Source organism: Somniosus microcephalus, chromosome 10 (assembly GCF_052327205.1).
Source record: "Somniosus microcephalus isolate GS21.2 chromosome 10, FLI_Smic_1.0, whole genome shotgun sequence".
In the NCBI taxonomy this organism is placed as follows: Eukaryota; Metazoa; Chordata; class Chondrichthyes; order Squaliformes; family Somniosidae; genus Somniosus; species Somniosus microcephalus.
Genome location: NC_140996.1, coordinates 213,502,328 through 213,516,498, shown reverse-complemented (window position 1 = coordinate 213,516,498; position 14,171 = coordinate 213,502,328). Strand labels below are relative to the sequence as shown.

At 46.1% G+C, this 14,171-nt stretch overlaps 1 protein-coding gene across 1 annotated transcript; it reads right to left on the bottom strand.

Annotated features, from left to right (window-relative positions):
• Window positions 1-8,256: 8,256 nt before the first annotated feature.
• Window positions 8,257-13,470, bottom strand: LOC147112078 (uncharacterized). The gene is made up of 2 exons (XM_085998310.1): window positions 12,546-13,470; window positions 8,257-8,369 (listed from the first exon to the last, which is right to left on the bottom strand). The coding sequence occupies exons 1-2, from the start codon at window positions 13,468-13,470 to the stop codon at window positions 8,257-8,259; spliced, it is 1,038 nt and encodes a 345-aa protein (XP_085854436.1).
• Window positions 13,471-14,171: the final 701 nt, after the last annotated feature.

Sequence of the window (14,171 nt, the reverse complement as noted above, 5' to 3'; positions counted from 1 at the left end):
CCACGGAAAAAACCATCACAGTATTAAGGACCATATTTGCCAGGAATGGGCTGCCTGAACAGATCTGTTCTGATAATGGACCGCAATTTGTGTCCGAAGAATTCAGGAAGTTCTTAAAAAACAATGGGGTTAAGCACTACACATCCGCCCCATACCATCCCGCCACCAATGGATTAGCTGAAAGGTTTGTCCAGACCTTCAAGAAGGCCATAAAGGCCATGGGTAATGAAGACATAAATCTACAGCATAAGGTAGATAACTTCTTGTTTGCGTACAGGAATGCAACACGTGGTTACAAACCAAACTCCCGCCATGATGTTTTTCAATAGAAGACTAAGATGCCGGCTGGATTTGATCAAGCCAAACATCAGAAGGGACGTAGAGAACCGGCAATTTCAAGGCATGAATGAAAGGCCAACTAGAACCTTCCAGATAGGTCAACAAGTTTTGGCCCGGGACTACCGTACCGAGAAATGGCAGCCTGGAACTATTTGCACACGACTAGGACCGCTGATGTATACCGTAGACATTGGAGAAAGCATAATAAGACGCCATGCTGACCAGATCATAGAGTCATCCGAAAAGGGACAACCTACACCACAACTCTATACGCCTAATGATGAAGCAGAGATACCCATAGTATCTACCTCCGATCCGGTGATACTGGAACCAGATGAACCCGACACTGGCATTCAAGCCGAATCGACCTTGCCAAAAGAACCTACTACACCACCAAAAACTACTACACCACCGAGGCGTTATCCGGACCGAGTCAGGAAGCCTCCAGAGAGACTGACTTATAATTGATTAACTGCAGCAAATGTGTAGATTATTGTTCTTGTAAACATGTTAATTAATGATTACTTAAAATGTTATGTACTATTTATTTAAAAGGGGAGGAATTGTCGTGTATGTACCTTTAAGAGCCCCTGTGTACTGTAATACCGGTAGTGACCACTCGGGTATATAAGCCTGTATAGTGTCTTGTATCTTTTAGTTCACCTCCAGACTTTTTTCAGTAAACACCTGTTAAACCAACTCCTGCATTCCGTGTCTCCATTAACACACGGATACAACAAACCCTTGCCGAGAAATCAGTCTAAAGACGGCATTTTCAAAATAAATTGTGATACTCCACTGTGCTGAAGTTTTGACAAAGCCAGGAAACTGCTTGCTTAAAGTTAAGGGTTAAAAAAGCAGCCTTGCTGAACTGTCTGTGAGAAAGTGAGTGGAGCTAGTCATAGCACAAACTGCCTAGAGAGCAAACGCTTTCAACAGCATTCACTATTCATAAGTAAATTTAAAGAGACAGTCCACTGAATTGACTTAAATCTTAAGTATAGTTCTCAACCAGTGTTCAAACATGGATTACAGGAAACTTTGTGTTATCCGGAGGCTAAATGTCCTGCAAGCTCGAGCCACCGGCAAAAATCAGGAGCCGTTTTGTTAGGTTTTTTTTCTTCTCGTGGCTTTTTTTTCAACAGTCAGGCTCTGCAAAGTCTCTCTGAAGCTGTTGCTAAGCGACAGAGATGCTTCCAAGGTACGGCAGACTGTATAGAAGCTGTTGCTAAGCAACAGTGTTTGTTGCCAGATACGGAGCTGAAAAGCTCCGCATGCTTCAACATTAACGCTGGTGTGTCCGGCAGTTTTGAGGGAACGGCAACAGCTCGGTCCCGTCGGTGCCGGATAGCACAAAGTTTCCTGTAATTTGATATAGTCATCATGAATTGTTACAACTGAAGATGTTGTTCCTTGAGATTTTAAAGAAGTTGTACGCTGCTGTTAAAGAGTGGCCTAATGGCGAAATTTATGGAAGGTCCACTTTGTAGGAAAAGATATAGTTAGGCTGTGTGAAGATGCAGATTTTGCCTAAGCCTTTCGCAGTAACCTTTCTCTGATATACAGATAAGCTATCAATCTCCAATTTATAATTAACAATTGATCCAGCATCAAATGCCATTTGCGGAAGAGAGTTCCAAACTTCTACCACCCTTTGTGTGTAGAAGTGTTTCCTAATTTCACTCCTGAACGGTCTGGCTCTAATTTTTAGACTATGCCCCCTAGTCCTAGAATCCCCAACCAGCGGAAATAGTTTCTCTCTATCTACCCTATCTGTTCCCCTTAATATCCTGAAAACTTCAATCAGATCACCCCGAACCTTCTAAATTCGAGGGAATAAAACCCTAATTTGTGTAATCTCTCATCGTAACTTAACCCTTGAAGTTCGAGTATCATTCCGGTAAACCTACGCTGCACTCGCTCCAAGGCCAATATATCCTTCCTACGGTGTGAGAATGGTCGATTTCTCTATTGATGTATGCACAGGGGTTGACATGTAGAGTCCTGATGGCCACATAGGTTCCATCAGTAATTCTCTGGACTCTTGGGAAGCATATCAGATGGTAAAGGTTCTGTGCACTCTCCAGTTGGTGTCTCCCTTCTCCAGAAAAGTGAAGAAGGTGTTTTCCTTGGCAAATATAGCAACTGTCTTTTCTTTACACAGGAATGAACTGCAGACTGTCTTAGTTGGCAGATATCCTCCATTGTGGCCTGGGGGGAGAAGTTAGGCTTCAACATTTATCTAAACCAGTAAATCTTGCTTTGAGAGCCTTAAGAGACACTCCAAAGCATGTTGGGTGCCTTGTAATATTAGACACGCCATGAAATAGGTGTGTGAGATCGGGCTCCCAATTTTCCAACTAGCGTTTGTCATCTTCAGGCTCCACACTGCCAATGGAGCCTCAGGAAATCAAGGCTTTATTGCTCATTGCCATTGCTGCAAGATGTGGCAATGATTAACTACACATTGTAATAATATGCGCCGATTAGATGATGACCCTTACAAGAGGTGCACATCTTATGGCCACAAGTACAGCTCTAAAGGGAGATAATAAATCAGACTATTTCAAACATTTTGAAAGATTATTTTTAGTGCTGAAACAGTCTGCGACGGCATGCAGCAAAATCTGACCAACATTCAGGCTTGGGCTGATAAGTGGCAAGTAACATTCGCGCCACACAAGTGCCAGGCAATGACTATCTCCAACAAGCAAGAGTCTAACCACCGCCCCTTAACATTCAATGGCATTACCATCGCCGAATCCCCCACCATCAACATTCTGGGGGTCACCATTGACCAGAAACTTAACTGGACCAGCCACATAAATACTGTGGCCACAAGAGCAGGTCAGAGGCTGGGTATTCTGCAATGAGTGTCTCACCTCCTGACTCCCCAAAGATTTTCCACCATCTACAAGGCCCAAGTCAGGAGTGTGATAGAATACTCTCCACTTGCCTGGATGAGTGCAGCTCTGACAACACTCAAGAAGCTCGACACCATCCAGGACAAAGCAGCCTGCTTGATTCGCACCCAACCCATCACCTTAAACATTCACTCCCTCCACCACTGGCGTACCGTGGCTGCAGTGTGTACCATCTACAAGATGCACTGCAGCAACTCGCCAAGGCCTCTTCGACAGCACCTCCCAAACCCACAACCTCTACCACCTAGAAGGATGGGAACACCATCACCTCCAAGTTCCCCTCCAAGTCACACACCATCCTGACTTGGAAATATATCACATTCCTTCATAGTTGCTGGGTCAAAATCCTGGAACTCCCTCCCTAACAGCACTGTGGGAGTACCTTCACCATACGGACTGCAGCGGTTCAAGAAGACGGCTCGCTGCCACCTTCTCAAGGAGTTGGGCAATAAATGTTGGCCTTGGCAGCAAAGCCCACATTCCGTCAAAGAATAAAAAAAGCCAGGAATTTAGATGTTACAGCTTGTCTGTCACAGATTTAACGAGGCTTCTTTTAGTAGAATGCCTTCCTGGGAATAATTGATTACAGGCGGAATAAAAAGGAAGTATAGACACAATCAGTAATTTCCCAGACAGGCATTATGGACAAATGAGAATAGTTCAGACAAGAAACATAGGAACATAGGAACAGGAGTAGATCATTTAGCCACTCGAGCCTGTTCCGCCATTCAATGAGATCATGGCTGATTAACTTTAAGTGACTACTACAAGGAGTAACTCAGGAAGAAGTGACTTCAGATTGCCTTCTTAAAGATAGAGGTTTACCTGTTCATAAATTTATAGGATACCCACTGGGGATGAATTGCCATGGCGGTTCGTCCCCTTGTCCACCGCAACTTCAGCAGAAGAGCTGCAGAAACTCCAGAAAAGTGGCATAAACATTTACGCTGTTTATGCAGGGCTTCGTGGCTCTTTCGCCAAAGTTATGGTGGGTGGGTCAGAGCACTCCCATGGAAATACAGAGGCGAATCCAGGATGCTTTTTTAGACTACCTTGTAGTCTTGTTAAATGTCTGTCCCCTGCCCCCTCCACTCTCATTGCTAACAACAAGTGTAAGTAGCTCAAAGATGTCTTCATCAGCAAGGTAGATTCCTCCATTCAGTTGCCTCTATTGCTTCTTCTTCCTGCCCACCAAGCCAAACCTCCTCCCTGTTCTTTTCCTACTCTAGCCCTAAGCCCCCACCTTGCTCTGTTTTCTTGTCTATCTCTCCCCATGCCCCATCTCTCATCCATGAGACCTACCTCTTGCTTCCTACACTTCATTCTCACTAAATTTCTGACCACCCAACTTCCCCTTAGACCCCCGTGCTAACTAATATTGGAAATGGTTCCCTCTCCTCAGAGACTATCCCTTTCCCTTTAAAAACAGCTGTCATCGCCCCCTTCCTAAAACAAATACATTTGAATTCTCTGTCCTTGCTACTACCCCATCTGAACTTCCTTTCCCTCTTCAAAGTCCTTGAATGTTTTGTTGCTTCCCAGGTCTCTGCTCATCTCTCCCGCTATCCCATTTGAATCCCTCCACTCAGATTTGCACTCTTCCCAATAGCACCAAAATGGCCCTAACCATAGTCACAAATGACGTTTCTCTTCCTTGACCTCTCCGCAGCCTTTGATATAGTCGACCTCACTATCCTCCTCCAACGTCTCTCCTCAATGGGACTGCCTGTGCTTGTTTCCATTCGTATATATCCAATTATTATAGCCAGAGCATTTCTAGCAATGACCTGTTCCCACTCCTGCACCATCACCTTGGAATCTTTCCAACCCTGGTCCTGCCTTTCCTCAACTACATGCTGGCCCTTAGTAACATTATCCACAGATATGATTTCTGCATCCACATGTATGCTGATGACACCAGCTCCATCTCTCCATCGCCTCACTCGACAACTCCACTGCTTCAGACAGCTTGTTGCACACCCAGTTTTAGATGAGCTGTAATTTCCTCCAGCTGAATATTGGGAAGAACAAAACTACCATCGTTGGCTCCCAGCACAAACTCTATTCCCTCACCACTGACTCCATCAGCCTCCCTGGCCAGTCGTCGTCATGTCGTACCTTCCCTCGCCACTGTTCCATGCAGGCTCTGGTTAGAGAGTTGAAGTCCCTCAGATCTTTAGGTCTGCATGGCTCTGGTAGTAGAAGGTATTCTAGGAGATGTTTCATTGGCTGAGATGCCTCTCTGCAGTCACAGTTGGTAGTATCAGTTTGGCTGTATCCCCACTTCTGCATGAGGGCTCTATAGTGGCCGACACCAGTCCTGAGGCGATTGAGACAGAGCCAAGTAGGTCAAGTCTCACTGGCTCCTGTTGGAAGAGATTCTTCTCGATCAAACAATAGATTGTGTGGCTTTGTCTGGCCAGTAACTCAGGCTGACTGAGACTGTTCACAACCCTGGTGTCCTGAGCTGAGCTTCTGACCCCATATCTTCTCCATCACAAAGACCATCTACTTCCACCCCCATAGCATCATCAAACTTCAATCTCTTCCTATCTCTATAACCACTTCCAGCACAACCCCCACCCCTCCCCACTGCACGCCCCCCACCATCCTACCCCCACCACTCCCCACCCCACTAAAAATCTCTGTTCCTTTGACTCTGGCCTCTTCTGCATCACCTTCCCCTTTCAACCCACCATCAGCACCCATGCCTTCAGCCACCTAGGCCGCATGCCCTGGAATTATCCTGCTAACCCCATTCACCTCTTCATGCTCTGTGTTACACACATAACATTTGTTCACAGCAGTTGGAAATCCCCAGAAATCATGTAAAATTTTCAAATCTGGGATTAAAGCAGAACTCAAGTTCCAGCTGCCAAACAGAAATAATGAAAGAAAAAACTTGCATTTATATAGCGCCTTTCACAACCTCTGGATGTCCCAAAGCGCTTTACAGCCCATTAAGTACTTTTTGAAGTGTAGTGACTGTTGTAATATAGAAAACACAGCAGTTGATTTTGTTCATAGGAAGGTCCCACAAACAGCAATGTAATAATAACCAGATAATCTGATTTTTAGTGATGTTGGTTGAGAGATTATTATAGGCCCAGAAATTCGGGTCCCAACACGTGAGTACGCATGGGGTACTCACACGTAGGCCCAACAAAAGTGCCGGTTTCGTGCATGCACTGCGCCGGAGAGGCAGCGCGTGCGCCGGAGAGGCAGCACGTGCGCATCGAACTTACGTTTTTCTTGCAGGTTTCACCAATTCAAGGTAAGTGGTGAATTAATTAAAATTAAAACATTTTTTCCACAGGTTTATTATTTTTTAATACTTTAAAGAAAGGTAAGTTTATTTTTAGCCCCGTTAGAAAATGTAATTAATTTTTTCAAAAATTTAAATTATTGTTTAAAATAGTTATTTCATGTAATTTATAGTTATTTTAAAAATGTGATGTTTTTTAAAAATTTATTTGAAGTTTTAGTGATGTTTTGGGGCTTATAATATTTATAGGTTTGACAGCTCTTCCTGTCAAACTTATGAATGAAGCATTCCCTGCTACCATTGGCTCTCCATGGCCCACGTGATCCCAGGGGATGCATCGAACTAACTGCGCCCCTGGGATACGCAAGCACTGCACGCCGGCAGTTGGAGGAGGCCCAGGATCGGAATCCCACGCGGGCCCACAGCTCAACTGCCGGCGCGCAAGGTAAGTGCAGGTCGGAGGCTTGCACCAGCGGGAAGCCCCCGTCCCAAATTTCTGGGCTAATATCAGCCAGAACACTAGGGAGAACTCCCCTGCTCTTCTTTGAAAAAGTGCCATGGCATCTTTTACGTCCACCTGAGAACACAGATGGGGCTTCGGTTTAACATCTCATCCAACAGTGCAGCACTCCCTCAGCATTGCACTTGAGTGTCAGCCTAGATTTTGTGCTCAAATCTCTGGCGTTGGGCTTGAGCCCACAACCTTCTGACTCAGAAGCGAGGGTGCTACCAACTCAGCCACAGCTGACACCTGTAAGAGAGCAGGCCTATGCAGGGAAATTCTCTTGCAGCTATTTCTAAAATGAAATGACTGATTTTGTTGATAAGGTTAGTGATTATTTTTCAAAATTGTGTATAATTTTATGTGTTTGTTAAGTTACAAGTCTTATTTTTAGCTGCATGTACTGACCTGAGTGAAGAAGGAAAGTGATGACCAAAGACAGTGTAAAGAAATTCTTTGAGTGACTTCTTCTCCTGGTTAGTTGATTTAATTGGTGGCTGATTGCTAATTCTTGACTGATGGATTTTGTATCTGGATCAGTGGCAGATTCCCTATGTATTGAGTAATATTTCAGACAATTAGCATAATTCAGTTAACGATACTTTGTTGTTTTGATTTATTCAGTTATGGTACGTGAACGTCGCTGGCAAGGCCAGCGTTTATTGCCCATCCCAAATTGCCCTTGAGAAGCTGCCTTCTTGAACCGCTGCAGTCCATGTTGTGAAGGTACTCCTACAGTGCTGTTAGGGAAGGAGTTCCAGGATTTTGACCCAGCGACAATGAAGGATCGGCGATATACTTCCAAGTCAGGATGGTGTGTGACTTGGAGGGGAACTTGCAGGTGGTGCTGTTCCCATGCGCCTGCTGCCCTTGTCCTTCTAGGTGGTAGAGGTCACGGGTTTGTCAAAGGTGCTGTCGAATAAACTTTGGCGAGTTGCTTCAGTGCATCTTGTAGATGGTGCACACTGCAGCCACCGTGCGCCGGTGGTGGAGGGAGTGACTGTTTAAAGTGGTGGATGGGGTGCCAATCAAGCGGGCTGCTTTGTCCTGGATGGTGTCGAACTTCTTGAGTGTTGTTGGAGCTGCACTCATCCAGGCAAGTGGAGAGTATTCCATCACACTCCTGACTTGTACCTTGTAGATGGTGGAAAGGCTTTGGGGAGTCAGGAGGTGAGACACTCGCTGCTGAAAACCCAGCCTCTGACCTGCTCTTGTAGCCACAATATTTATGCCATAGTATTTAATGATATCCTCTCCATCACAAAGAGCACACCATCTTCCACCTTGGAAATATCACCTGTCTCCACCTTTTTCTCAGTCCATCTTTCAGTAAATGGGCCTTTAGGGAAGAGTGACCATAATATGATAGGATTTTATATTAAGTTCGAATGTGAGTTAGTTAAATCCAAAACTAGAGTCTTAAATCTAAACAAAACAAACTACTTAGGTATGAGGGGCGAGTTGGCTAAGATAGATTGGGAAACTACATTAAAAAGTATGATGGTAGAGAAGCAATGGCTAGCATTTGAAGAATTAATGCATAATTTACAACAAATATACATTCCTTTAAGGCACAAAAACCCCATAGGAAAAGTGGTCCAACTGTGACTAACAAGAGAAGTTAAAGATAGTATTAGATCAAAGGAAGAGGCTTATAATGTTGCCAAAAAGAGCAGTAAGCCTGCGGATTGGAAGAATTTTAGAATTCAGCATAGGAGGACCAAGAAATTGATAAAGAAAGGAAAAATAGAAGATGAGTGTAAACTAGCGAGAGACTATAAAAGCTTCTATAGGTATGTAAAAAGGGAAAGATTTGCAAAAGTAAATGCGGGTCCCTTACAGGCTGAGGCAGGAGAAATTATAATGGGGAATAAAGAAATGGCAGAGAAATTAAACAAATTTTCTCCTCGGTGTCGGGATGGGTGCGGGTTAGCTGGTTTTTGGGTTCCAGTCCCACCCCCAGCTGCCTCCGCTCTACAGATGTGATTTTCCCTTGATTGGCCTTGTTAAGCCCGCCCACCGGCCAATTAACAGGAAGCGGGTCTGATGACGTTATTTGATGAGGCGTCATCTGCCGGTTTCCTTAAAGGGACCATGCACAATTTTATTTTGACAGTTGATTTTTCAGTGTTTGACAGCATTGAGTTGCTGAAAACACTGACAATCACAGCAAAAAGGTGAACTCTTGCACTCAGGCTTTCCAATGACTCCCTCCATATGCTTATGGAGGGAGTCAAAATACGCAAGGAGGTTCTCTTCCCTTCCAAGGGCAGAAGAGGCCTCCCCAGGACACCAACTTACCTTACACCTCCACCCAACCCTCTCTAACTACTTTATCACTTCCCCATCTCAGTAGCCAGCCCTCACACTCACCCTCATTCTACTGCAAGCATACCAACTAACAACACACAAGGGTAGGCACTTGAGAGGTTTAGCCAATGTCCATGTGAAGTTTCTGGTAATGTGTTGTCATACAGTCATAGTCATAGAGTTATACAGCACAGAAAGAGGCCCTTCGGCCCATCGTGTCCGCGCCGGCCATCAAGCCCTATCCATTCTAATCCCATTTTCCAGCACTTGGTCCGTAGCCTTGTATGCTATGGTGTTTCAAGTGCTCATCTAAATGCTTCTTGAATGTTGTGAGGGTTCCTGCCTCTACCACCCTTTCAGGCAGTGAGTTCCAGATTCCAACCACCCTCTGGGTGAAAAAGTTTTTCCTCAAATCCCCTCTAAACCTCCTGCCCCTTACCTTGAAACTATGCCCCCTGGTTATTGACCCCTCTACTAAGGGGAAACGTTCCTTTCTATCTACCCTATCTATGCCCCTCATAATTTTGTACACCTCAATCAGGTCCCCCCTCAGCCTTCTCTGCTCTAAGGAAAACAACCCCAGCCTGTCCAGTCTCTCTTCATAGCTGAAGCGCTCCAGCCCAGGTAACATCCTGGTGAATCTCCTCTGCACCCTCTCCAATGCAATCACATCCTTCCTATAGTGTAGCGACCATAACTGCACACAGTATTCCAGCTGTGGCCTAACTAGCGTTTCGTACAGCTCCATCATAACCTCCCTGCTTTTATATTCTATGCCTCGGCTAATGAAGGCAAGTATCCCATATGCCTTCTTTTACTACCTTATCTACCTGTCCTGCTGCCTTCAGGGATCTATGTACATGCACACCAAGGTCCCTCTGATCCTCTGTCCTTCCTAGGGTCCTACCATTCATTGTGTATTCCTTTGCCTTGTTAGTCCTCCCAAAATGCATCACCTCACACTTTTCAGGGTTAAATTTCATTTGCCACTGTTCTGCCCATCTGACCAACCCGTCTATATCGTCCTGTAGCCTGAGGCCTCCCTCCTCGCTATTTACCACTCCACCAATTTTCGTGTTATCTGCGAACTTACTGATCATACCTCCTACATTCATATCTAAATCATTAATGTACACTACAAACAGCAAAGGACCCAGCACCGATCCCTGCGGTACACCACTGGACACAGGCTTCCAGTCACAAAAACAACCTTCGACCATTACCCTCTGCCCCCTGCCACTAAGCCAATTTTGGATCCAATGTGCCAAATTGCCCTGGATCCCATGGGCTCTTACCTTCTTGACCAGTCTCGCATGCGGGACTTTGTCAAAAGCCTTACTGAAGTCCATGTAGACTACATCAACTGCACTACGCTTATCCACACACCTAGTCACCCCCTTGAAAAATTCAATCAAATTGATTAGACATGATTTCCCCCTGACAAAGCCATGCTGACTATCCCTGATTAATCCCTGCCTCTCCAAGTGGAGACTATTTCTGTCCCTCAGAATTTTTTCCAGTAATTTCCCTACCACTGATGTTAGGCTCATTGGCCTGTAATTCCCTGGTTTATCCCTACTACCCTTCTTGAATAATGGTTCTACGTTAGCTGTCCTCCAGTCCTCTGGCACCTCCCCTGTGGCCAGAGAGGTTCTGAAAATTAGTGTCAGAGCCCCTGCAACCTCCTCCCTTTCCTCACACAGCAGCCTGGGATACATCTCATCTGGGCCTGGGTTTTTATTCACTTTTAAGCCCACTAAAACCGCTAGTGCCTCCTCCCTCTCAATACTAATTTGTTCAAGTATATCACAATCCCCCTGCCTGATTTCTATGCCTACATCGTCCTTCTCCATAGTGAACACAGATGCAAAATATTCATTTAAAACCTCACCTACATCTTCTGGCTCTACACACAGATTGCCACTTTGATCCCTATGGGCCCTACTCTTTCCCTGGTTATCTTCTTGCCCTTAATATACTTGTAAAACACCTTGGGATTTCCCTTTATTTTGCCCGCCAGTGCTTTTTCATGCCCCCTCTTCGCTCTCCTAATTTCTTTTTTAAGTACCCCCCTGCACTTTCTATACTCCTCTTGGGCTTCCACTGTTTTTAGTCCTTTGTTACTGCCAAAAGCCTCCCTTTTTTTCCTAATCCATTCTTGTATATCCCTTGACACCCAGGGTGCCCTGGGCTTGTTGGTCCCACCCTTAACCTTTACAGGAACATGTTGGCATTGTACTTTCTCTATTTCCTTTCTGAAAGACTCCCACTGTTCTGATGTGGATTTTCCTACAAGTAGCTGATCCCAGTCCACTTTAGCCAAATCCTGCCTTATCATATTAAAATCAGCCTTCCCCCAATTTAGAACCTTTATTTGCGGTCCATCTTTGTCCTTTTCCATGACTACCTTAAATCTCACCGAATTATGGTCACTGTCACCAAAATGCTCTCCTACTGACACTTCTACCACTTGCCCGGCTACATTCCCTAGAATTAGGTCCAGTACCGCCCCCTCTCTTGTGGACTTTCTACATGCTGGCTCAAAAAGCTCTCCTGGATGCAGTTTAAGAATTCCGCACCCTCTAAGCCTTTCACACTCTGACTATCCCAGTTAATATTGGGGAAGTTGAAATCCCCTACTATTATTACCCTATTATTTCTACACTTCTCTGAGATTTGCCTACATATCTGTTCCTCTATCTCTCCCTGACTGTTTGGGGGCTATAGTACACTCCCAGCAAAGTGCTTGCCCCCTTTTTGTTTTTAAGTTCTACCCATATGGCCTCATTAGAGGAACCTGCTAAGATATCATCCCTCCTTACAGCAGTAGTTGACTCCTTGATTAATATTGCGATACCCCCTCCTCTTTTACACACCCCTCTGTCTCGCCTGAAGATTCTATACCCCAGAATATTGAGCTGCCAGTCCTGCCCCTCCCTCAGCCATGTCTCTGTGATAGCAACAATATCATACTCCCATGTGTTCATCAACGCCTTCAATTCATCTGCCTTATTCGCAAGACTCCTTACATTAAAATAAATGCCATCCAGCCTTGCCATACTCCCTTGTGCCATTACATATTTGCTCTGCCTTCCAGGCTGACTTATTTTTTCCTCTATATTTGGCTGTGCATCACCCCCAACTATAGCTCCACTCTGTATCCCATCCCCCTGCCAAGTTAGTTTAAACTCCCCCCCAACAGTACGAGCAAACCTCCCCGCAAGGATGTTGGTCCCGTTCCGGTTCAGGTGAAACCTGTCTGACTTGTACAGGTCCCACCTTCCCCAGAAGCAGACCCAGTGATCCAGGAAACTAAAGCCCTCCCTCCTGCACCAACTCTTTAGCCACGCATTCTTCTGCTCTATCCTTCTATTCCTATATTCACTAGCATGTGGCATCGGGAGTAATCCAGAGATTACAACCTTTGAGGTCCTGCTTTTTAATCTGCTACCTAGCTGCCTAAATTCTTGTTGCAGGACCTCATCCCTCTTTCTACCCATGTCGTTGGTACCAATGTGAACCACGACCTCTGACTGTTCACCCTCCCCCTTCAGAATGCCCTGTAGCCATTCAGTGACATCCTTGACCCTGGCACCAGGGAGGCAACAAACCATCCTGGAGTCACGTCTGCAGCCACAGAAACGTCTATCTGTTCCCCTTACGATAGAATCCCCTATCGCTATTGTTCTCCCACTCTTTTTCCTCCCCTCCTGTGCAGCTGAGCCACTCGTAATGCCACGGACTTGGCTCTTGCTGCATTCCCCTGAGAAACCATCTCCCCCAGCAGTATCCAAAACGGAAAATCTGTCGGAGAGGGAGATGGACCCAGGGGACTCCTGCACTACCTTCCTAGTTCTTTTCCTCTGTCTGGCGGTCACCCATTCCCTGTCTGCCTGTTCACTCTTTACCTCCGGTGTGACCACCTCGTTAAACATGCTATCCACGAAGATCTCAGCTTTGCGGATGCTCCACAGTGACTCCAGCCGCAGCTCCAGCTCCGAAACTCGGATTTCGATTAGTTGCAGCTGGAGACACTCCCTGCACATGTATTCGCCCTGGACACCGAACGTTTCCCTGACTTCCCACATAGAACAGGAGGAGCACTCCACACTGCTGAGCTGCCCTGCCATGTCCTACCCTTAATTTACTCCCTTTACTTCCTTTAAATTAAAGAATATTAAATACACTATGGACCTTACTTCCCTTTAAACACTACTTACTCTAAGCTAGAGACCTTACTTTTCCTTCAACGACTGGACTGTAGTATTACTCACCAGGTCCTACTTACCAATCAGCTCCTTCCCTGGTTGTGACGTCACTTTAGCAGTTTCGCAGTTGTTGTTGTTTGACTGCTCCCGCTCTCGGACTCTTTCCCAACTCGCAGCACTCCGGTGTTGGGCCTCCTCTGCAGCGCTCTTTTATGGCCACTCCGCCTTCTCTCAGGTCCCACTGCCGCTCCCACACAGGTCCACCTCCTCCGGTGTTGGGCCTCCTCTGCCGCACTCCTTTATGGTCAAACCGCCTTCTCTCAGGTCCCGCTGCCGCTCCCACACAGGTCCACCTCCTCCGGTTTCGGGCCTCGTCTGCTATGCTCCTTTATGGCCGAACCGCCTTCTCTCAGGTCCCGCTGCCGCTCCCACACAGGTCAGCCTCCTCCGGTGTCGGGCCTCCTCTGCAGCACTCTTTTATGGCCGCTCCGCCTTCTCTCAGGTCCCGCTGCTGCTCCCACACAGGTCCGCCTCCTCCGGTGTCGGGCCTCCTCTGCAGCGCTCTTTTATGGCCGCTCCCACACAGGTCTGCATCCTCCGGTGTCGGGTCCCCTCTGCCGTGT